The 21,580-nt window shown below is 54.5% G+C and overlaps 1 protein-coding gene and 1 long non-coding RNA gene across 10 annotated transcripts in view; one reads left to right on the top strand and one right to left on the bottom strand.

Annotated features, from left to right (window-relative positions):
• Positions 1–804: 804 nt before the first annotated feature.
• The window catches only part of CSNK1E (casein kinase 1 epsilon), a 31,783-nt gene continuing 11,007 nt past the window's right edge, over positions 805–21,580 (top strand). For 2 of the 9 annotated variants that reach the window (XM_073213877.1, XM_073213881.1), the window contains exons 1-4: positions 10,488–10,731; positions 14,051–14,138; positions 20,941–21,051; positions 21,153–21,301. In XM_073213877.1, the coding sequence (XP_073069978.1) occupies positions 14,063–14,138; positions 20,941–21,051; positions 21,153–21,301 (336 nt within the window). In that variant the 5' untranslated portion in view covers positions 10,488–10,731; positions 14,051–14,062. Of the gene's footprint in view, positions 857–10,479; positions 10,732–10,823; positions 10,942–10,999; positions 11,234–14,050; positions 14,139–20,940; positions 21,052–21,152; positions 21,302–21,580 lie in introns of those variants that run through there. The other 7 variants (XM_073213876.1, XM_073213874.1, XM_073213879.1 and 4 more) reach the window with 7 other exon arrangements.
• LOC140843643 (uncharacterized) lies at positions 863–8,546 on the bottom strand. The gene is made up of 3 exons (XR_012121603.1): positions 8,311–8,546; positions 4,930–5,097; positions 863–4,447 (listed from the first exon to the last, which is right to left on the bottom strand). It is a non-coding gene; the product is annotated as an uncharacterized lncRNA (long non-coding RNA).

Below are 21,580 nucleotides of genomic sequence, written 5' to 3'. Positions count from 1 at the left end.
CCGGATGACTTCCTTGGATGGATTTCCAGAAAGGAATGGCTGGGCCCGGGGCGAGCACATTTTTAAAGCACTTGGGTAGGTAGAACTTGATGGCCTTTTCAAAGAAGGGGTGCTCTTTATTTTTGCCACCACCAGCAGACTGGCATTTTCAACACAATTTTATCAAATATAAACAATCTCAGATAACACAAAGACGATGGAATCAGTTTCCTGACTGTGCGTGTCAGATGCCAGATTAACTTTCCCCAGCCCCCAAGGGCCGGAATCCCCCTTCTTGTCCGGCACCTCGGCTCCCACCTTCCCGGTTTTCTTAGCAGGAGGGGAGAGAAGTAGGGTCTGAGAGAAGAACAGAGTAGGGGACAAAGGGAGGGAAGCACTTGCTGAATCAGAGGCTCCCCCGTCCTCCCTCCAGCCCCCGGTGGTTTGAATCTGCAATCCTCGGACCCGAGTTCTCTGCAACCCGGCGGCTGGGGTGGGGAGTTGGGGGATGGTGGGGATCCCAGCTCCTCGGCCTCTCAAAGGACCCCTCGCTCTGAGAGAGTAGACCCTCCCCTTTCAGTCCGCCCACCCCGAGGGCTGCACTCAGAGGCTCCCTGTGGTAGTCACGGCTGAAGGCTGGGGGCCGGCTCACGTGGGGCGCGCGCGTTGGGGGAAGTGTGCCCAGCACCTCACCCTGCAAACACGCGAACCAGGAATCTCCGGTGGCTGGGAAGCCGGGGGCGGGTCTGGGCGGTGACGTCACGGGCCCGCCCCCCGGCGGCGCCCTCCTCCCCGCACGCAGCTCCCTGGCTGAGTCCTCACCTGGAGGGACAGGTGTACGCGTCTCGCATCTCAGAAGCCGACCCGCGAGTGTCAGGTGAGCGTCAGCAGGAGCTCCGGCCGGGGGCTGCGAGGAGCGTCCGGGGGTGGGGAGGGGGTCCCCACTGGACGTAGAGGAGAGTCTGGTCCAAGAGGGGGAGCTGGGCGTGGGTTTGTGAAGGTACTGGCTGATTGCTCCCCAAACTCCTACGGTGTCTCTCACCTACAGTCATGTTGTACTAAAAATGTAAGATTTGGAGGGATTTGAAGAAGAGGAAGTTGGAGAGGGAAACAGCAGGTTTCCAAATATTGCAACTACAATTTTTTTGTTAACATCTTTTCTACCTTGTAAAAGTAATATGCACTGATTGACAATTTGGCAAATGGGGAAAAGTAGAAAAGAAACCATCCATAGTACTAATACACAAACAAAACAACTGCAGCTATTTGGGTGTATTTCCTTTCAGTCTTTTTTCTATGCACAATCATTTTAATATTATTTTATCCTACTGTATTTACAATTTTTGTGTCTTGCTTTTCCCCTCTTAACATTGTGTCATAAGCCCTTCTTGTGTTGTTATTAGTCATTCATGTATGTGTAATCATTATTTTCAATGGCTGCATAGTGTTACATTTGAGGGATGGGCTGTAGTTTGGTACCATTCTGAACACTTGGAGGAAGGATCTGAGGGGGAGATGGGGAGGTGTAATCGAAAACCATGCGCTGAGTCAGACAGGCCAAGACCACCTCCAACCCTGGGATCTTGGCTCAGCCTTCTCTAAGCATCAGTGTCCACATCTAGGAATGGATACATAAAGCTACCTCCCCAGGGTATTGTGGATTAAGTGAGCTGATTTATGTAGAAAGTATTCCCCGCCACTGACCCACCCCTTTGCCCCATCCTCCATGGTCCTGGAAGAGAAAGGATCCACATGTTTAAGAGTTTCGAAGGAGGGCTCTGGACCGGCCAAAGCTGGGGGAACAGAGCAGAGAAACAGCTGGGGACAGGGGTCTAGGTTCTTGGGGAAACCCCAGAATGGAGATGTCTCTGGGTCTGGGGAAGGTGGGTGTGAACCAGCAGGAGTGGTACACATCCACCCTTAGCGTCCCTAAAGCAGGGCTGTGACCTCCAGGCCCCCAGATGGGTTCAACTCCTTGGGGATGAGCTTCTGAAAGAGCTTCAGTGTGAGGGGATTAGAAGAAAAGTAGCAGGGGGTGGAGGGGCACTAAGTAACCAACTCCTTGCACGATAAGGAAACTGAGGTTCAGAGGACAGAGGCTTTGTCCAGGAGCTACACAGGGAGCAGTGACAGAGAAGGCTTGGACCCCAGGGCTCCTGACTCGACCACTAGGTGTTGGGGAGGGAGGCGGTCAGGGCTCAGTCACCAACTGTACTTGTAGCAGGCTAGGTGTGCTCAGAGAAAACAGAAGTCTCTGGTCTTTTAGCCCCCATTTCTTCCTTTGGGAAATGGGGATAGCAGCTCCCCACCTGCCTACGCAGTACCGACGGCCAGGCGCATCCACCAACAAGCAGCCAGGGCCTCCTTCCTCTTCTAGGAACCTGTTCGGTCTCAGCTCATACATGCCCACCATAACCCCACTCATCTTCTCGGCCCCTGGCCACCTTCAGCAGGAAGCCTGGGTACCTGTCAGCTGAACCAGACGAGTGCTTGTGGCCATACATCAGTCAGGAGGGGAATTCCACGCTCCTTTGAGCCTTGTGTTTCCAGACCTGGGAGATTTTGTTCTGTTTTTCTAACTTGGCTTTCGTGGAATGTGTCTATAGCATGCTCCTGCTAGAGGAGAGAGGGCTCTGTGTCTTGGCAGGACTCCGAAGTGAAAAAAAAGGCCTGTGTTGGGGTTCCACCACCCTTTGAGGCCATCTCTTTCTGCCTGGTCTGACATTCCAGTACAGTAACAAAGATGTCAGGTTCCCATAGCAATTGGGTATCTAATGTTCTGAAAAAGAACTGGGGAAGACACTTTCCAATTCACAGAAAATTGGAGATGGTCCATTGCATAATCACAATTTTTAGTCATTTAGAGTGACAGTTAGCCCCAGGATCTAGAATCAAGTCCTTGCCTTGGACCTGGGAAATAACACTTTCTGAAACATGTGACCTCCAGGCCCCCAGATGGGTTCAACTCCTTGGGATGAGCTTCTGAAAGAGCTTCAGAGTGAGGGGATTAGAAGAAAAGTCTCTTCTTCCCCTTGTCTGTTTGAGAACCTGATAACTAATACTTTCTGAGAGCCTCACTTGCCAGTGTCTTGTTCTTAACCTTTCAGAGCAGTTCTGTGACATAGGCATGTATTAGTATCCCTGCTTTATAGATGGTGAAGCACAGAGAGGGTAAGTAAGCTGCCCAAGCAGAGCCAGGACTGAACCCCAGGCAGTCTAACTGGAGCACTCACTCCCATTACCACTATGTTAGCCTTCCTCTTCTGCCCTAAGATTGTCTGATTTGACACACGTCTGTTTCCCCAAATACATCTCTGTGCTGCTGTCTTCCGCACAGGCCAGCATGGCTTTCTGGGAGGACCCCCACAGTCTGTTGGTGTCTGTTGACATCCTGATCTCTGTCTTAGCCCTGGTCACGTGGATTTCTAATGACTTATTCTGGGTTCTGGGTCTCCTACAGCAGACACACTTCACCAGGGCAGGGCCTACCACAAGGCCAGGCGGAGCCTTGCTCTGCTCCCTGTAACTGAATTAGTAACAAGTGGGTCTGTCATTCAGGTGTCAGGCTCTGCGCACAGACTTTAATTCCATCATCTTTCCTGACCCACCTGCAGTGGGTGCCATTACCATCCCCATTTCTGAGAGGAGGAAACTAGGTTTGGGAAGAGTCTGGAAACTCACCCAGCGCGGAAGTAGCTGATTAAGGATTTGAACCCCACTTGCTGATGCAGGGTCTCTACCACCACTGCCTCTCAAGTGAGGACTCATTGCCAGGGTCGTCAAACACCATGTAGTTTAGTCATTTAGAGTGGCAGTTAGCCCCAGGATCTAGAATTAAGTTGCTGCCTTGAGCCTGGGACATGACACTTTCTGGAATATCCGCACCTCTGCCTCTTGTCTGTTCGAGAACGGGATAGCTAATACTTACTGAGAGCCTCACTTGCCAGCATCCTCCTGAAGCCTCTAAACTACATTGCACATCCCATCTGTGAAGGTATTTTTGAGTATGCGTTTTGTATTCAAATGTGCATGTATTGTTATAACAGGTATATATGTTTTGCTACGCTAATATGTGCATCATAAAACACACATTAAAACAAAATATTTGAAAGGCTAGGATTGAAAATGGAATAACATAAATTCAAATTTTTTCTTCCCATATCCCACTGGATCAGAAGTGCAGGCATCTCCTTTGCAGACAGCTACATTAGTGGTCACCGGAGTCCCCTGGATGCTTGCAAAGTCTGTGAGCAAGTGGAGCATGATGTCCTGAAGGACAAGGGGCCTCATTCAGTGGGGGCCTCAGATGCATGGCCAGGTACCAGCTGGCATGCAAGGAGGGAGACACAAGCTGATGGGGACACAGGCCCCAAGGCGGCATGAGGCGTAGGGTGGGTCTGGAAGGGTAAGTTGGAGTCCTTCATAACCTTTGTGGTTACATTCTCTAAACTCAGCCTTGGGTTTCTACCTGTAAAACAGGTGGGGTGATGTTCAGCTCCTGGGATCGTTAGAGAATTAAACAAAAGCCAATGATAAGTGTCTGGTGTGGTCCCTGGCACACTGTCTAATCAATTTGAGTTTTCTAGTTCTTACCCTCTTCCATATCCACATGCAAGACTGTGAGCTGTTCTCAGCAAAACCAGTGAATAAATCCCATATTCACCTGCTTGGGATTAGAGACCTTTCTCTTCAGGCTTCTCTCCCCAGGAAGGGGATCCTGGGTGCCATTCTCCAAATCTACCCACCATCAAGCTGCACCTCTTCCCAGCCTCCCCAGTGGCAGCTCTGGAATTTCTCTGTATAAGGGGCTTGGGGAGCAGTCTGCTTAGGTGGGCGCAGGTGCCTGTCTGGATGCTGTATTGTGTAGCGCGTCACACCGAGTTACGAAATCCCTAGTCGCAGCTTGCAGAACACTGTGCTGGGCAAGGGCTTGGGGGAGGGATGGCTCACCACGCCTTGGTGCCTCCAGTGAAGCCAGGTCACTTGGGTCTGTCCTGTGGCGCTGTCTGGCGTGTTCTCTCTGGCACGGTAGTCCACCTGTTTCCTTGTATCTGCCCAGCCTACCCAGGTGGACTCTCAGCTCCTGGCCAGCAGGGTCCAGTGAGGCTTGCTCAGGCCCTGTGAGGAGTTGGCATCAGGAAATGTTTGTGGACAGACATGTGACAGGGTGAGGAGGTGATGAATCGTGCTGACTGTGCTGAGCTGGGAAGTGTTGCAGTGGGAATTGGGATTATTAGCCGTGCAATCAGAATTCCCGAGGCCCAGCTAATGAGTGGTTGTGTGTCCTGGGAATGGAATGCCTTGCATTCCCAGAGGATGGAAGGAGCAAATTTGGGAGAGAGTTGGTCACAGTGCAAACGGAAACTGTGCTGAGCAGCGTGCCAGGGGAGCCCAGGGGGGCAGCACAGTGACAGGCCAGGTTGAAGGAAGGAAGCAGATGGGGGTGTGTGGGGGAAGCTGGAGGCAGGGTGATGGAGCCCTTTGGTGATGCTGGGGTATTTCTAGAGCTCCCTGTGCCTGTGGGACATGTGGCAAGTGTTCCTAGCCCCTCTGGAAGTTGATTCTCCAGGAGAAGAGCAGCAGCATAGGGAATGAGAGAGGGTTCTTGAAAAGGAGTGGGTGGGGTGGGGAGGAGCCACAGGGTAAGACCTGTCCGGGGCTGTCAGGTGCCGGCTGGCCCAGAGCTGGAAAGTGCCTCCGCCGCCATGACCACACACCGCAGCAGAGTTTACTCATTGCACAAGCATTTATGGGGCACCCATTACTAGTTGGGCACCCACAGAAGCACTGATGGAAGGGTTTCTTTCTCTTCGAGCTTATGTTCAAGGGTGTTAAAAATAAGCAAGTTGATGTGTTCAGCCTATAGTTAAGTGCCATAAAGAATACAAGGCAGAGCGATCCAGTAGAGAGGAAGAGAGGGGAAGGGGGCCCACTTAAGATTGTGTGGTATCAAGGAAGGCCTCTGTGAGGAGGTGATTTTTGAGTCATGTCTTGAAGACAACCATTGAAGATCTGGGGGGAAGATAACTCTAGGCAGAAGGAATGGCCGAGTGCAAAGGCCCTGCGGTATGATGAAATCAAAGACCGAGGGGAGTGAGGCTCAAACTGAGGTCTGAATGGCAGGTAGGGGCCAGGTCATAGCAGGCCTGGGAAAGAACATGGATTTTGTGCTAAGGACAAGAGAGAGCAGCCGCTGCCACAGCATGTGATCTCACCAGTTAACCAACCCCCGCAGTGTACAAGTGAAAGATGCACCAGTGAGAGGTGGCTGGTTCAGAAGACAGTCGGAAGTAGAGCTGGCGGAAGGACACATATCTTGAATATGGGGGTGGGGGTGGGGAGGGAGTCCTCTCCCACTGAGCCCAGATGTGTATGACCTCAGGATCTTTCTCACTGGAGTGTCCCAGATGTGGGGCATCTAAGCCATTCCCCAGCTAGTCCAGCTCTTAGTTTGCAGATGGGAAGACTGAAGAAAGAGCCTTAGAGGTCTCCTTGTCCCGCCCCCCAGAGTGGCTAGAGCCAGGAAAGAATCTAGAGATGCAGCCGGCTGTGCTAGACGTCCCAGAGAGGTGGCCTGGATTTCACACCGGCCTGCTCCTCAGAACAATGGTAGTTAGGTTTCTTCCTCTCCCTCGGGGCTTCCTCTGGTTGAGGTAGTTTTGTGCATGATCATCTGTATTATCCCCATTGCACAAATTAGGTTCTTGTGTCTGCCTCAGAGAGTTTAAGGATCTTTCCTAGGCTCACACAGTTAAAAAGTGGCAGAGCTGGCATTTAAGCCATCTTCTTAGCCACAGTGGGCTACTGACTGGGGCTCCCTCTGCAATCTTGAGCAAGGCTCCCGGGTCTTAGTTGCTCCCTATAAAATGATGGAGTTGGAATAAATAAGTCCCCTGGGCCCCTGTGGCTCTCTACAGGGGTGCAGAATTGCATTTCCAGTAGAGGGGCCCAGGAGTCTGATGGAGGCGACAGGGACTTGTCTTGGAACTGCGTTCTCCACTAGCCTGGGTGAAGTGGTCAAGGGCATGGGTTTTGCCCAGCCACCACCTCCGCTGAGGGTGGATGTGCCAGTTGAATGGGTCAATGCAGGTAGTATGTTTCGTAGAGGGCCTGGCACACAGCATGTGCTTGATGAGTGTAGCTCTTACTGTTTTGTCAGAGAGCGGAGGCTGTCTTTTCAGTCCCTCCATTCACCTATGCAGTAAATACATGTGGAATACCTCCTCTGTGCCACATACTACTCTTGATACGCAGTGGTGCCCCCAAGCCAAATAGCACCAACTCCTTCCCTTCATGCAGCTTATATTTTAGTGGGGGACACAGACCGAAAAAAAGTTTCGAGTAAGTACCATATAGAATATGCTAGGGATAAGCACCAGGGAAAAACCCAAACACAGAAGTGCGTAGGGAGTGCCCCAGTGGGGTTAGAACCTTAAATCTGGGGGAGTAGAAGGCCTCCCTAGAAGGTGACTGGAAAGTCAAGACCTGAGGGAGGTGAGGGAATGAACCATGTGGATATTTGAGGGAACAGCATTCCAGGCTGCAGGAACAACCAGGGCTAAGGCCCTGAGGCTGGGGGACAGCCTGATGTTTAGTAAATCCACGGAGCCCACAGTATGGTTCAGCTGGCAGGTCCCTTTGGGAGGACTGAAGTCGTGCTCCCTATCACTGGTGGCATCGCAATATGATTTGTACAGTCCGGCGATTCTAGGGCTGTCCTTGAGATCCCCAGCCCAGTGCTCTGGGGTATCAAGGATACAGGTACAATGTCAGATTGGAAAGGTGATCGGAGCCGCTCCTCCTGACCCAGTGCTGAGCAGCTAAACCCCAGGTGGGGCCCACGTGCATGCTCAGACTTCACTAACACCTATTGTTCCAGGCTTGATTGCATCTTCTGGGTGGGTGGGTGGAAGACTAGGGAGGGGGCTAGGGTAACTCAAGCTGGCCACACCCTTGGGTTTTAAAGTTGGGAGTTAAAGTCCTAGTAGGAATTACTGAGCACCTAGTCTGAAGAAAGAAGTCAGGCTCAGAAGCTGCTAGAACTTGGTAAGATTTCTTTCCCTTTGGAATTTCCCCCATTCTTCTGCTGCATGTGTGTCACATCTCAGTATCTCCTTATAGCTGAGCTGCAAAGCTCTTTAGAAGGACCTAGGATGGGTTAGCCTTCCAGGGGAGTAGGACACAGATAACTTGGGCCCACAATACTGCTAAGAAGGGGTGGGGGGTGAAGCATTCTTCCAAGGGAGAGTGAGTGGGGACAGCAGGAGAGAGACCAGGAGCAGGCCATGAGGAGGGTGTGGGTCTGCAGACTGGTTGGCTCAGGGAACTGACCGGATCTTCAGTGGGGTTGAAGGAGGTGGTTACAAGCTCTGGAACGGAGGTGGGGGCAAATGACGAGATTGAGAAGAGAAGCTGGGACGTGGTGGGTGGTTAATGTGCACCCTTAGGAAGTGCTGTTGGCAGCTTTAGATTCCCTGTCTGTAAACCTAGGAAAGAACAGAGTAGGGTTTAATCTGTTGTTTGAGAAGATAATCACCTCTCCCAGGTCCAAGTGAAATAGGTAGGTGCTGGAGAAATACTAGGCCCTTCCTGGAGAGGGAGGCCTGTAACTGGGAAGCGGGCCCTGGTTAGAAGTTTTGGGTGCTGAGAATGGAGGACACAAGAGTACATTCCATCCCTGCTCGGTAGTGCCAGGATCCCTTTGTCTAGGGCCCCAGGCCTTGGTACCTTAGGAGAACCTGCAGCCACAAGGAGGGTTGGCATCCCTGAACACTGGAGCAGAGACCCGGGATTTAGGACTGGTGAAACTGGGATGAAAACAGGTGACAAAGGCCAGAACATCGGTAGTGGAGCAGCCTTTAGGTGGCTGGCTTTTAGGAGAGGTTTACACTTTCCGCCCTACAGGGGATGACAGGAGGCATAAAATGAGTGAAAGCAGCTGATGTGAGGAAGCAAGATGGGGGCCCCTGGGCAGTGACTGGGGTGGATGATCGTGGCTGGGTCCCAGTGTGAGTGTAGGCCCCCAGCTGCCAGCTTTCTCAGTGCTTCAAGAGAAGCAGGGAATATGGACCTGTAATATGAAATCTTCCCATTTTAAAATAACAGGAATCAATTAACAAGACCAAAGAAATAATAACAAAAAATAATAACCATTCAGGTAAAGCAAAGCCCACCCCTTGGTCACAACACCCTGTTCTGCAAAGGTAGCCCTGAGGGCAGGCACCGCTGGTTGGCTGCTGTCGACCTCTCTGGGAGAAGGTTTGTCCTCACTGCCCTCTTGGAAAGGAGCTCTTTGGGAAAACAGAGCTGTCTTGCTGCGGTGTTGGTCCTCTGGGCAAAGCCCTTCGCCTCCGCGGGCAGGTGCAGTTTCCTGCGCTGTGAGGAGCCTGGTCTGCGGGGGCCGGCAGGTCTGGGCAACGTGTGACTGAGACCCAGAGGCTGGCGGGGGGTGCGGTTATCCCGGAAGTGACTCTTGCAGGAAGCCATGCTGCCGGCATTGGATGCAGTGCTCCCCCGCACTGTGTGCACCCCCCAGTCACAGCTATGTGTGAATGGATGTGTGTCATAACTCGGAGCTTTGTATAACACAGTGTAAATATCATTTTAAAAACTCTGCCCTAGAACTTTTCATCAGCTACTCGAAGCCAGTAGGAATCCTTAATTAATTTTCCCAGTGACTTGGGGAGGGAGGGGTCCTTCTTCCTGATTTGCAGATAGGGGAACCCAAGCCCAGAGCTGGGAGGTGACTTGGTGAACTGCACCCCTGGAGACTCTGACTAGGGTGTTGGTTCCACGCAGGTGTGGGGTCCCTCATTTAACGACTAGGACAGCATTAGGACTTGAAAGTCTGCTCTGGGCCCATCACAAAGCTGCTGGGAGAGGGGTGGGAGAAGACAAGACCTTTGATTATGCCAGAAGGGCAGAGTGTAGCTGAGCTCTGGCTACCTCCCTGGGCCTTTTTGTCAATGTCCCTCTACCTCTTGCTGTCCTGTCAAATCGTTAGCCCCTGAATCGACCTGCCCTGCGTTCTCCGCTGCACTCAGGGCCCAGAGACAGACTGGGCCCCCAACTCTAAATATTCGCCTTTTGCGGGAAGGCGTATCACCACGGCCTGCGGAGGGGGCCGCGACTTCGTTTTTAGCGCGGCAGGAGGGAGGGAGGCTCTGGGTCTCCAAAGCCCCCAGCTGGTGATGCGCCCTCCTTCCCCACCCCCACCCCCACCCAATTTTTAACACCTGTGCCCCAGACTGGTTCAGGGTGTCAGTCTGTGTGTGCTCCCCGGCCTCACGCTTAAGGCCGAGTTCCAGCGAGGGCGCTCCTCGCGAGGCTGGGGACAGCGCTTCCCGGCTGCGGCCCCCAGCGACCCCGACAGCCGAGGGCGCGGGCCCTTTAAATCCTCCGGGGCGGCGGCGGCGGGTCGGGGATGACATCAGCGGTCGGGCCCGGGGCTCAATGGGAGCCGTCGGGCGCGCGCCAGGCGGGAACGCGCGAGCCGGCGGCGGGGGCGGGCGGGCAGGAGGGCCCGGAGGAGGGAGGCGGCGGCGGAAGCCCAGAGCCAGAGCCCGGCCGGGGCCGAGCGGAGCGGAGTGAGGCAGCGGCAGCAGCGGCGGCGGCGGCGGCGGCGGCGGCTGGGCCGGGAGAGGCTGGCGCGCCGGGCGGCTCCGCGAATCCTCCGGCATCCGCCCCGGCGGGCCGCCCCCGCCCGCGGCAGCCCCCCGAGCAGCGGCGCGGCACCGGCGCCTTCCCGGCGGGGTAAATATTGGGGGGCGGCGGGCCCGCCGAGGGGTGCAAACCTGAGGGGAAACGGGGGCTCCCTCCGCCTCTTTGTTTTTGCGCGAGAGGGAGGGGAGAGGAAAGGAGGGTGGACACCCGCGCCTTCGCACTCGGGGGTGGGGGGAGCGGCCCGGGCGCCGCCCGCTCGGCCCGGCGAGGACAAAGGCGCGGCTGGGGACGAGCCGGAGGGTGACTATAATCTCGCAGGCTTGCCCGGGGGTGGCCCCCGGCCCGGCCCGCCTCCCCCTTTCCCCGCTGGACGCCCCAGGGCCCCGGCTGGCCGAGGAGGCCACCCCGGCTGAGATTCGGAGATGCGGAGGGAGGGGAGCCCGGGACTCGGGCGCTGGGGGCGGCCGGGACTGTTGATTCGGGCTCCTTGGCCAGACCCTGGGCTTCCGTGTGTTTCTCCGGACAGTCAGCGCCCCCTTCTCTCCTGGCTTGGGGGCTCCTCGTGTTGGAGGGGGGCGCCTGGGGGCCTGAGGTGAGGGGTGTGTGGTCACCCAGGCACCAATTTTGTTTTCCTTTGTGGAGAGAGAGAAAGGGGTGGGGGTTATTTATCAGATCGGATTCTCCCATTTCTGCTTGTGAGAAATGCGTGTTTTGCAAGTCTCTGTGGAGCATAAAACTATGTTGTGCCTGGGTATCTTTAGAGAGAGGATTCCCAGGCTCCTCCTCGCGCCCACAAAGCAGGGTGAGCCCCCTCCCCAACTTTCCCCTTAGTTTTCATGCAGATTTTCTTGGCACAGCCTCCGTCTGGGAGAAGGATTTGGGGAGGGGGGGCGGGGATCCAGAGTGTCTTAAGTTGCGCCTAATATAAATGCCTGTGTTTGGGCCTCCTTGCTTGGCGTCTAGGATGTCCCTCCGGTTTTTGTTTTAATGATTCGGTGACAAGGGCCCTAGCTGCGGGGTGGCGGGGGAGGAAGGGTCATGGAATAAGAAAACTGCCCTTGTGCTGTGGGCTGCGTGGTAGTTTGTCTAATGTTTTTTAACCAACCGAAACTCCTGAATCTTCATTCTGCCTCTTTTTTTTTTTTTAACTTTGTTTATTTCAAATCCGCCCTCCTCCCCCATGGGAGAAGCAGCAAAGAATTGGAAAACCTCTCCCATTCCTGACTCAGTCCTTTCTCCTCTGCTGTGGGGGGGCTCGTGGGGGGACAGTGCTGGGACAGTCTAGCCTCTGCCTGGGGCCCTCCGCCTCCCCCCTGGGTCTGGGTGGTTAGCACAGAGCGGTGTGGTCCCTTGCAGGGCTGTTTGCACCCTCTCTTCCTTCTCTGCCGACAGCCCCATGAGTGGGGAGGGGCTGGGGGTCATGTGCAGTGTATTTATGTAAGACACCCAGACGGAGGGCACGGGTATTTATATAACCCGGCATGGGTATTTATGTAATATAGGATGCGGGTATATTTATGTTCCTTTCCTAACCTGCAGCTTTCCTGGTTGCCATGTGTGGGCTCTGATATGGTGTTGGCCACAAAAACAGACTTGGGGCTGGGGGTTGTGTGTCCACACAGCCGTGCCCACCCTCCTTCCCCCCGCCAGCAGGCTTCTGGTGTGTGTCTTCTTTCTTCCTTTTGGTGTACACCCTGGACAGTGTGTATGTGAGGTGTGTGGCATGTGAGTTTCCTGCAAATGTAGAGTGTTTTCTGCTGGCAGCCGTGGCATCTCAGCTGGGACTGGCCAGGCGTGTGGGCAGAGGCCCTTAGTTGAGAGCCTGGAGTTTGGCCAGCCGGGGTGGAGGCTACTTCCTCATGGCCATTGGTGCAGGGCTAGTGGCTCCCTGGGAGCTGGGTGCTGGGACTGGTGTTTCTCCTGGGCAGCAGCTCTTGGCTCCTTGCCTCTGCCGTGGCGGAGAGCTCCAGCCTGACCATCTGTGGAGTAAATCTCTCCCATCTCAGCTCCCAGGTGGGTCTAGCTTTTGGGGGTAGCACTTGATATGGGAAAGGTCAGGGCCACTGTGCCTCCTGGCCCTGGCACAGAATGTCTGTTTTTGAGGTTGGGTGGCCACCACGTGGGGTGGCAGGAACCCTAGGTGAGGTCCTAGGTGAGGAGGCTGTGCCGTTGACGTGCTGCTGGGAGGTGGGGGGTAGGTGGAGTGGTGTCCCTAGACCTGAGTTCCCTGTCTGCAGAGGGAGGTCCCTCTTAATGGTTTTCCACACTGGTCCTCATATAGACAATGAGACCTTAGGGGTCCCCCATCTGGCTTCCTATTTCGTAGCCCACCTTTCCCTGCCCCCTAGTAGCAGAAACCGCCTCCCAGCCAGGAGTTTCCTCTGCTGGCCAGCCTCAGAGTGCCCAGACAATTGCCCTAGGCCAGAGCAAAGGGGTCCCTATCATGGTGGCTTCTGGTGTCCCCAAGTTTGGGCACCCAGGGGTAGGGCACAGGGAAGAGGGAAGCTGCCCGAGTCAGCCCCTCTCCGCAGGCTCTCCACCCACCCTGTACAAGCTGGCAGTCAAGAACCTGGCTTTGGGCTCCTCCAGGGCTCTGCAGGGCCCTCTTAGGAGACCCTCTCCTTAGTCTTGAAGGAAGCCAGCCCCAAACCATCCATCCAGAGGAACATGGGCAGAGGGGCCTGCATGAGGTTCTTGGTGTCATGAGGTTGGGAGGGAGATGACTGGGAGGTGGGCATTGTGGAGCCCCTTTCCTGCCTTCCTCCTGGATTGGGGAGGAGACGTCTCTCCTGCAGGGCACACTGCAAACCAACAGGGTCTGGCTCAGAAAGAGCCCACCAAACTGTGGAGGGGGAGGGATGAGGGCAGGGGGACCCTGTAATTTCCAAGGCCTAAAGGGGCTGAGGAACTCCTTTGGGACCCTCCGTTTACCTTGTCCTCCCCTCCCTAGAGGTTGGAACTTGCTGGTTGCCATGGTAGCACCCCCAGGATGATCACCTCCTGCATCCCCTTCCCCATTATCCCCTTTGTCCTTAATTTTCCTTTCAGGATCTTGGCCCATGGTGGCTGGCCTGTCCCTGAGATGCTCCTATTGAAGGGTCCCCAAATGAGTGTCCCCCAAGGAGATGCTTGCTTGGCTGTTTCCTCTCGGACCTTGTCTTCAATTCTACCTTCCTGGGGTTCCACTGATACTGGTTCTGAGCCTGCCTCAGCATTCGCCTGATACCTGGTTGCCCTCAGGCAAAGCCAGACCAAATCCTTTCCTGGGCAGTGGGAGGGGGAGTGTTGGTCTCTCAAGTTCCTCGTGGCTCTGCTTGGCCTTGGGTGCGGGTGGGGTGGGGTCCAGCAGTCTAGGTCCCCTGCCCAGCTCCCTATTCTCTGACACCAGTGATTCTGATTTCCTCTGCAGCGACAGTGAATCATGGAGCTCCGTGTGGGGAACAAGTACCGCCTGGGACGGAAGATCGGGAGTGGGTCCTTTGGAGATATCTACCTGGGTGAGTGTTCCTGACTCCAGCTCAGTGGTTCTGGAGCCCCCAGGATGGCCCTGGGGACAGGGAGGAAGAAAGGGGCCAGGATTTCAGGCTCTGAAGCCAGAATTTGGCTCCAGGGCTCCAGTGGCATGTTTTGGTCATTTTGTCTGCAGCGCCTTCCCAGGTGGGGAGGGAAACAGCATGTTGGGGCTGAGGCAGGCTGAGGGACTCCGCACAGTCAAGGTGGGGCGGGGTTCCCACTTGCTGCAGGCTGAGCAGGGGAGGGTATTTTTAGCTCTGGTTTTCAGCTGCGGATGACCTGGGTCTCCATCTGGGCGTGGGAAAACCCAGACTGGGTCAGCACCCCTGTGTCTTGCCTCCTGGGAGAAGGATGCTGGTGGACAGAGAGGCCTGGGCTACCATTTCCTCCCAGCTAGACCCCCTCCCTGTGGTCAGCCCCTGGAAATTCAGCCCAGGCAGTCCTCGGAATGACGCAGGCTCCCCCAGTAACCTTGTGGGGTGGGGGAAGGGGGTTCCTCAGCTCTTAGGCCCTCTCTCCCAATATGCTTCCTGTTGTGAGTCTGAGTTTGCTCCAAGTTGTCATTTTAAACAACTTTCTGACATCTCACCCATGTCCTCAGCCCTTCGAGTGCACTTTCTCAGCCATCTGAGGGGCACCGTCAGGAGTCGTGGCCCTTTGCTCTTGTTGGTCTGGAAGGGAGATTGTGTGTGGGTAGTCATGGATTGGAGCTGTTAGAACAAGGTGGCCAGCCCCTGGGGTTCATCCTCATTCCTGTCCCTGTGCCCTTGGAAGCATCTGTGCCTCTGTTTCCCTCCTTAGAAATAGAAAACAAATTCTGTTCTGGGCAGAGAAAACCAACCTGTCAGGGTGAGGTGCTCCCTGATTTGGAACTCGGGGTTTCTCTTACCCAGTAGTCTGGGTCTCTGCTTCTTGGGTATGAGCCCTGCTCCTCAGTGAGCCACATCAGAGGGGACAGGGAGGCATGCATTCTCTGAGCACAGACTTGCTGGGCAGAGCCTGTTTGGATGTGGTCTCCCCTCACGGCAGCCGCTGGGGATAGTGCTGCACTACTCTCACCTCACATACCAAGAAACAGGTGCCGCATGGGGAAGCTGGCCACCCAAGGTTTCTCTTGAAAACTAGAGAAGGCAGCCTTTATACCCACAGCCCTCCATGTGAGTGAGAGGATATAGAAGTCAGAATGTGGGAGGGAGATGTTAGACCCAGGATCCTGACCTGGCTTTGTGCGTGAGTCATGTGGTTGCTCTGTGCCTCAGTGTCCCCATCTGGAAAGTGTGGTGGTGACGCCTGGCTAACCAAGGGCTGTCTGTAGGCACAAGTGAAATGGCACATGGGAAAGCATCTTGTAAACTGTAAGGTGCTAGCTGGATGTGCAGTTAGTTCATTGCTGAGCACTTAGTGGCCACCCTCCTGTAAACACCACCTGCGCTCAAAATGAAAGGAAGAACAGTGCAGGTTGGAGCTGTTTTAAAGGTTTTCTCTAGGACTTGGAGCTCGTCCAGGGGAGGCAACCGTTAGGTTGTGTCCATCCTCTTTTCCCTGTGTCCCTCAGGTGGCTTGCCCACAGTGGGTGTTCAGGAAGGCCTCTCGAATGAGGAAACGTGACGTATAATGTGTATGGGCATTTGAGGTAGCCTCACTTCTGACAGGGCAGGAGGTCAGCTTCAGGTCCCCAGTCTGCTCTCTGTGTGGCCTTGGACAAGTCACTGAATCTCTCTGAGCCTCAGCATTCTCATTTCTGGAATGGGGGTACCCATCTCCCTACTATTTGTGAAATCGGGGTGGCTATAAAGGGCCATCTTATTATAGAGGCTCTCGGTTTCAGGACTGAAGCCTGGAGCCACTGGCTTGAGGGCAAAGGGCACGGAGAGGCAGCTTTTGACACAGATGTACCAATGCTTCTAGACAACACCCAGGCCAGGGTCTCCTTTTTGCAGAAGGGAAACAGGCTCAGAGATGGATGGAGAGGGGCAGCTCAAGGTCACTCAGAAAGCCAGTGTCTCTGGTCCACATGGTGTGACTTCGCTGCAGGGCAGGTAGTCCTCCAGTTCATTTGAAAACCAGGTCCAGATTTGCTCATCTTTATACTGGCTCTGGAATAAATTCTACCAGGTTTGGGTGCTGGCGTTTCCTTTACTAGCTGTGTGCCCTTGAGCAAGTGAGGACCTCTGCCAGCCTTGGCTTCCCCTTCTGTAAAATGCGGTCGTGAGGCCTCCACGGTGGTGAGAAGCAATGAGAGCGTGGTGTTCAAGACACCTGCACATGCTCAGCCCGGCAGTAATGCTTTTATGCTGCGTCCCCCATTGGTCTTTGTGGGGATTCCCTGCTGTCAAAGGATCTGGGTCCTCCTGGGCCTGGGTGGGGGTAGGGAGCCATTCACCCCTGCCTGTGCAGCCTTCACCAGGCTCATGGGCCTCAGGGACCCTGGCCTGACACAGCATCATGCCAACTTCTCCCTGGGTCCCTGTCTTACTGGTGTGGGGATGGTGGTGATTGTAGGGCCTCCCTGGCTGGCCTTGTTGGCTCCCTTTGTTCAAAGCTCTGGCCACATTCTTGTCGCTGGTGCCAGTGCCAGGGCCTGATTCCAGATGGCCTCTGCAGGTGGGACTGGGCGCAGCTTCCAGGCCCTGCTTTCCAGGATTGACTGAAGGCAAGTACATTGTGGATGTGGCTGCAGGGCCTGCTTCGGTCCCTCCCTGCCTCCCCTCAGCATCTTAGGGGGAACAGCCAAGAGAGTGGGGCCTCCGGTTGGCTACGCAGGGTCCAGACGTGGCTGTTCCTGTGCCCACTCTACTAACACTGGCCTTGTACTCTCAGGAATGCTCTTAGTCTCTGGTCCTCTATTCTAAATGGGGAGGGAACAGTGCTCCCCAGCCGGTGCTTATAGGGGTGCTTCGTCCCCCATCTCCAGTCCAGCCAGGTCCCTGCTTGTGTCCATACATCTGTGTGGGTGTCCGAGTGAGCCCTGATGTGAAGTTGGTTACCTCCATCCCCACCAGAACTTCCCAAGGCCCAGACCCTCTAGGCCTGGTCAGGCTAGCCTTTCTCTGTGTCCACGTCCACGTTTGTTTTCAGACCGGCCCAACCCCAGCAGGCTGCTGCATCTTGCTGATGGGTCACCTCTGCGGCCCCTGCCTGGCACTTGGCACTCATTCAATTACCTCTGTTGCTCCCACAGAAGGTGCGCTGAGCCCTTGCAGGGCAGGGCAGGGCCGGGCAGGGCAGGGCTGCCTCAGCTGGCCCAGGGCTCAGGCTGTGTCTGCTGGTTGAATGAATGGGGCAGAGAATTGGAATAGCATAAGAAGCAGGGGCACTGGGGACCCTGGCTCTCCCCCTGCCTGTTCTGTAGGACCTTGAGCCAGTTACCTAACCTCTCTGAGCCTCAGCTCAGTAGTCGTGGGAATTAAGGAGACCAGAGAAGAGACTGGTAGCTTCCCGACAGAATTAAGAGGCAGTGAAGGGGGGCTGGTGGTGGTAGGGCCACGGGGGAAGTGACTCTGGCCCCTTTCCAGCACTTGATGGGTGTCAGAAGACTTTGACCAACAGCTTGGGTCTCTATCCTAGGGAAGTAGTGTGCATTTAGTCATTGACCTTTGGTGTTTCAGTATCTGCGTGCCTAATAAAGGGACAAACAGTAGTGCTTGCAGGATGGCGAGAGTTCAAGGGGATAAAGGGCTCCTTCATACCCTCCACCTCCCATTTGGGCACCTCTCCTCCCTCCTCACATCTGTTGAGCTTTGAGTCTTGAAGGTGCTGCTGCAAAGTGTTGTCCTGTCTCTGCCCCTGCCTGAACGGGGCTGTCATCAGCTCTTGTCTGGACAGTGGCATCAGCCTCCTTCTGGCCTCCCTCTCCCACCAAGCCCTCCCATCCTTTCTGATACACTGTGGGTGTCAACAAGTGGGAGGCGGGTGTTGCCACAGAGGGGAGGGGGCATTTGGCAAGATCTGGAGATGTTTTTGGTTGTTTCAACTCCGGGAAGGAGGAATACTACAGGCAGCTAGTGGGTGGGGATCGGGGTGCTGCCAAAGGACAGCCCCCCCCCCCAGCAAAGGACTGTGGGCCCCAGCTGTCAGGAGTGGGGGGAGGCTGAGAAACTCTATAATAAGGCAGCTATACTTGGCCTCTGGAGTCTCAGGCTAATGTTTAGGATCTTAGCGCAGCATTTGAGACCCTTCTGACCTCTTGCTTGCACACCTCTTCCGCTGTCTTCCCCAGCTTCCTCGAGCTCTAGCTGCACCAGAGGGCAAAATGACTTGCTCGGGGTTCCCAGTTAGGAGATAGGGGAATCAGCATTTGGGCTCCAAAGCCCACGCTCTTAACCACTGCTCTCTCCTGTTCTTGTGCCAGCAGGGGATGGGCATGACCAGCAGACAGGAGGCAGTGCTGGTTCCCCTCTGTGCCACATCCTCACTGTCCCGGAAACGTGTGCAGCTCTACCCAGTGATGAGCGTTAATGTGCCAGAAGCACCGTACAGTTTGCCAAGCATTCTCTCCCATTGGGCGCTGTACTTAGTAATCTATTTCTTGTGTGACTCAAAAATGAAAACACACACAAAACCAAAACACAAAAACATACTAAATGAAAGAAGCCAGTCACAAAAGGTCACATAGTGTATGATTCGGTTTGGATGAAATGTCCAGAATGGGCACCTCCATAGAGACACAAAATACGTTTGTGGCTGCCAGGGCATGGGGGGTTGGGAGATGCAGAGTGACTACTAAGGGGTGCGGGTGTTTGGGGGTGGTGAAAGTATTCTAAAATTGACTGTGGTGATGGTTGCACAACCTTGTAAATATACTAAAAAGCACTGAATTGCACATTCTAAAAGAGTAATTATATAGTATGTGAATTGCATCTCAACAGAAGTGTTGGGAAAAATGGCAACATATAACATGGTATCCTGGGAAATGTCCTTCTGGCTTCTCATGTTTCTTTTCAGTGTTTCCTTATGTAGATGCAACCAAACACAGAAACATAGTATTTCCCCACTTTTTTTTTTTAACTGAAAGGAGTGTACAGAATACAGACTATTCTGTACTTTGCTTTTTCACTTCCTGTGTCTTTGAGATCTTTCCACTTCTGCACAGAGAGCTTCCTCATTCTTTTTCTATTGTATTCTGTTTTATTGATGGGCCATTCTTTATTTAACCAGTCCCCAGAGTGATGGGCATTCGGGTCGTTTCCATGCCTTTGCTGTTGCAGACAGCCTGCAGCAGAGCCTCTTCCAGGCCTCCTTTCGCCCTGTGCAGGAGTGTTGAGTATAAACTCCGCAGTGGGAGCTGGGTGGTGTCCTCTTGCCGGGATTTACAGTTCACGCCTGGATCATGTGGGGAGGAGTGCCCGCTGCCCCGCAGCCCAGCCAACAGACAGGCATGCATGTCCCCTCATTGTAGGGCTTTTGCTAGTCGTGGGTGGAAAATGGTCTTTCAGGATAGTTTTAATTTACATTTCTCTTACAAGGAGGTTGAGTATCTTCATGTGAGTGAGCCATTTTTATATTGTTTTTCTCCGTGAAGTGTCTGTTCAAATCTTTTACCCTATTACCTATTACCACTGATGTTGCGTGTATCAGTACTTTGTTCTTTTTTATGGCTGAATACTATTCCACCACACGGGTAGACATATTTTCTTGGGTTCATGCATCCGTTGGTGTGGTGGGCGTTTGGGTTGTCTCCACCTTTTGGTTCTGGTGAATGGTCCTGCTCTGTCGCTCTTGCACTCAGTGTTAAGATGCTGGGAGCCACCCAGTCACTGCAGGAAGCTTTCATTCATTCCTTTTTACTGCCCTATGACATTCCTCATTATGACTGTGTCACCATTCAGCCATTCTTCTCATGATGGGCATGTGGGTCATTTGTTGCTGTGTATGTTTTCTTGTGTCCTTCTGGTGCTTACATTTTTCTGAAGGGCATATGCTCGGGAATGGACTTGGTTGATTAAGGGTTTGTGTGTGTTCAGCTTCACTTGATAAAGGCCAGCCTGGTTTCCAAAGATGTGCCAACTCACACCCTGCCCCCCCTCCCTTTTAATACAAGCTTTTGCTCCACTTGGGTTTCTCCCAGCATGTGGTACGAGCAGTGGTGTCTTCTCAGATGCTGGCCAGTTGTTCCAAGGACATGCATTGCATAGCCTCATCTCTTCCTTTGATTGGAGGTGCTGGCTTTATCCTATCCTAAGTCCTCTGGACTGTCTGTTCTGTTTGTGTGCTAAGACTGCCCTTCTGGAGTTCCTGCAGCTGCAGTCACACCTGGCCCTGAGAAGGACGTGCCTGCCTTTCAGCTTAGCCCCTCGCCCTCCAGCTCAGCCCACCTATCACTGTAGCTGGGGAAACTGAAGCAAGGCATGGTTTGGGTTGGGGTCTTCCTGTGACTCCTTGAGCTGTGCCCACCCCTTTCTCTCCTGTTCAGCCTGACACCCACCTGACCTCACCTCTAGCTAGCTCAGTGGCCCCCACTCTCCGGGATGAGGTTCCCCTTACTGGTCTGTGATCCTTGGGCAGCTGCCCTGTCCCTGTACCCTCTGACCCTCTTTCTGCACTGGCCTGTGGTTCTCTGAATTGGCTGTAGCTCCTCCCCTCCTTCCCCTTGTGCATACTGCAGGGTATGTGCATACTTCCCACCCAGGCTGGGGCCCGTCCTTGTTGGGCCTCTGCTACCTTTCCGGCCTTCCCCAGGGGCACAGAGCCGCTTAGGGGTGGACACTCGAGTTGGCCCCAGCCTGGGCTGTCTGTCCGAGGGTGACCCCTTTGACCCCTTTCCCTGGCTTCCCCCACCCCTGGCAGGTGCAAACATCGCCTCTGGTGAGGAAGTTGCCATCAAGCTTGAGTGTGTGAAAACGAAGCACCCACAGCTGCACATCGAGAGCAAGTTCTACAAGATGATGCAGGGGGGAGGTGAGGGCCCGGGGGCCCCATGCAGTAGGGGTGGGGGGCCCTGGGGCTGTGCCGGGGGCTGGGGAGACCACCCCTAACAGCTCGCATCTCAATACCTGCAGTGGGAATCCCATCCATCAAGTGGTGCGGCGCCGAGGGCGACTACAATGTCATGGTCATGGAGCTGCTGGGGCCCAGCCTGGAGGACCTCTTCAACTTCTGCTCCCGAAAGTTCAGCCTCAAGACGGTGCTGCTCCTGGCCGACCAGATGGTGAGACTTCTACCTCCCCATCCCCGCTGTGGGACTGGGGATCCTGCCGGGCTCGTGGCTTTCCTTCCCAGCTCAGCTTCCCCATCCAGTGGGCACAGGGCACCAACTCTGCCTCTGGGGGATACCAGAGCAGGAAGCAGTGACAGGAACACAGGACAGGCCTGGTTCCTGGGGCAGGGCCAGGAGATCTAGAGTGTGGGTTGTAGATTGGGGACGTTGGGGGTGGGGGGCGCTAAGGAGAGTGTTTAAAATGTAAATTTCCAGACCGGGATTGGGCTC

Source organism: Manis javanica, chromosome 10 (genome assembly GCF_040802235.1).
Source record: "Manis javanica isolate MJ-LG chromosome 10, MJ_LKY, whole genome shotgun sequence".
NCBI lineage: Eukaryota > Metazoa > Chordata > Mammalia > Pholidota > Manidae > Manis > Manis javanica.
This window is presented reverse-complemented; position numbering and strand designations above follow the sequence as displayed.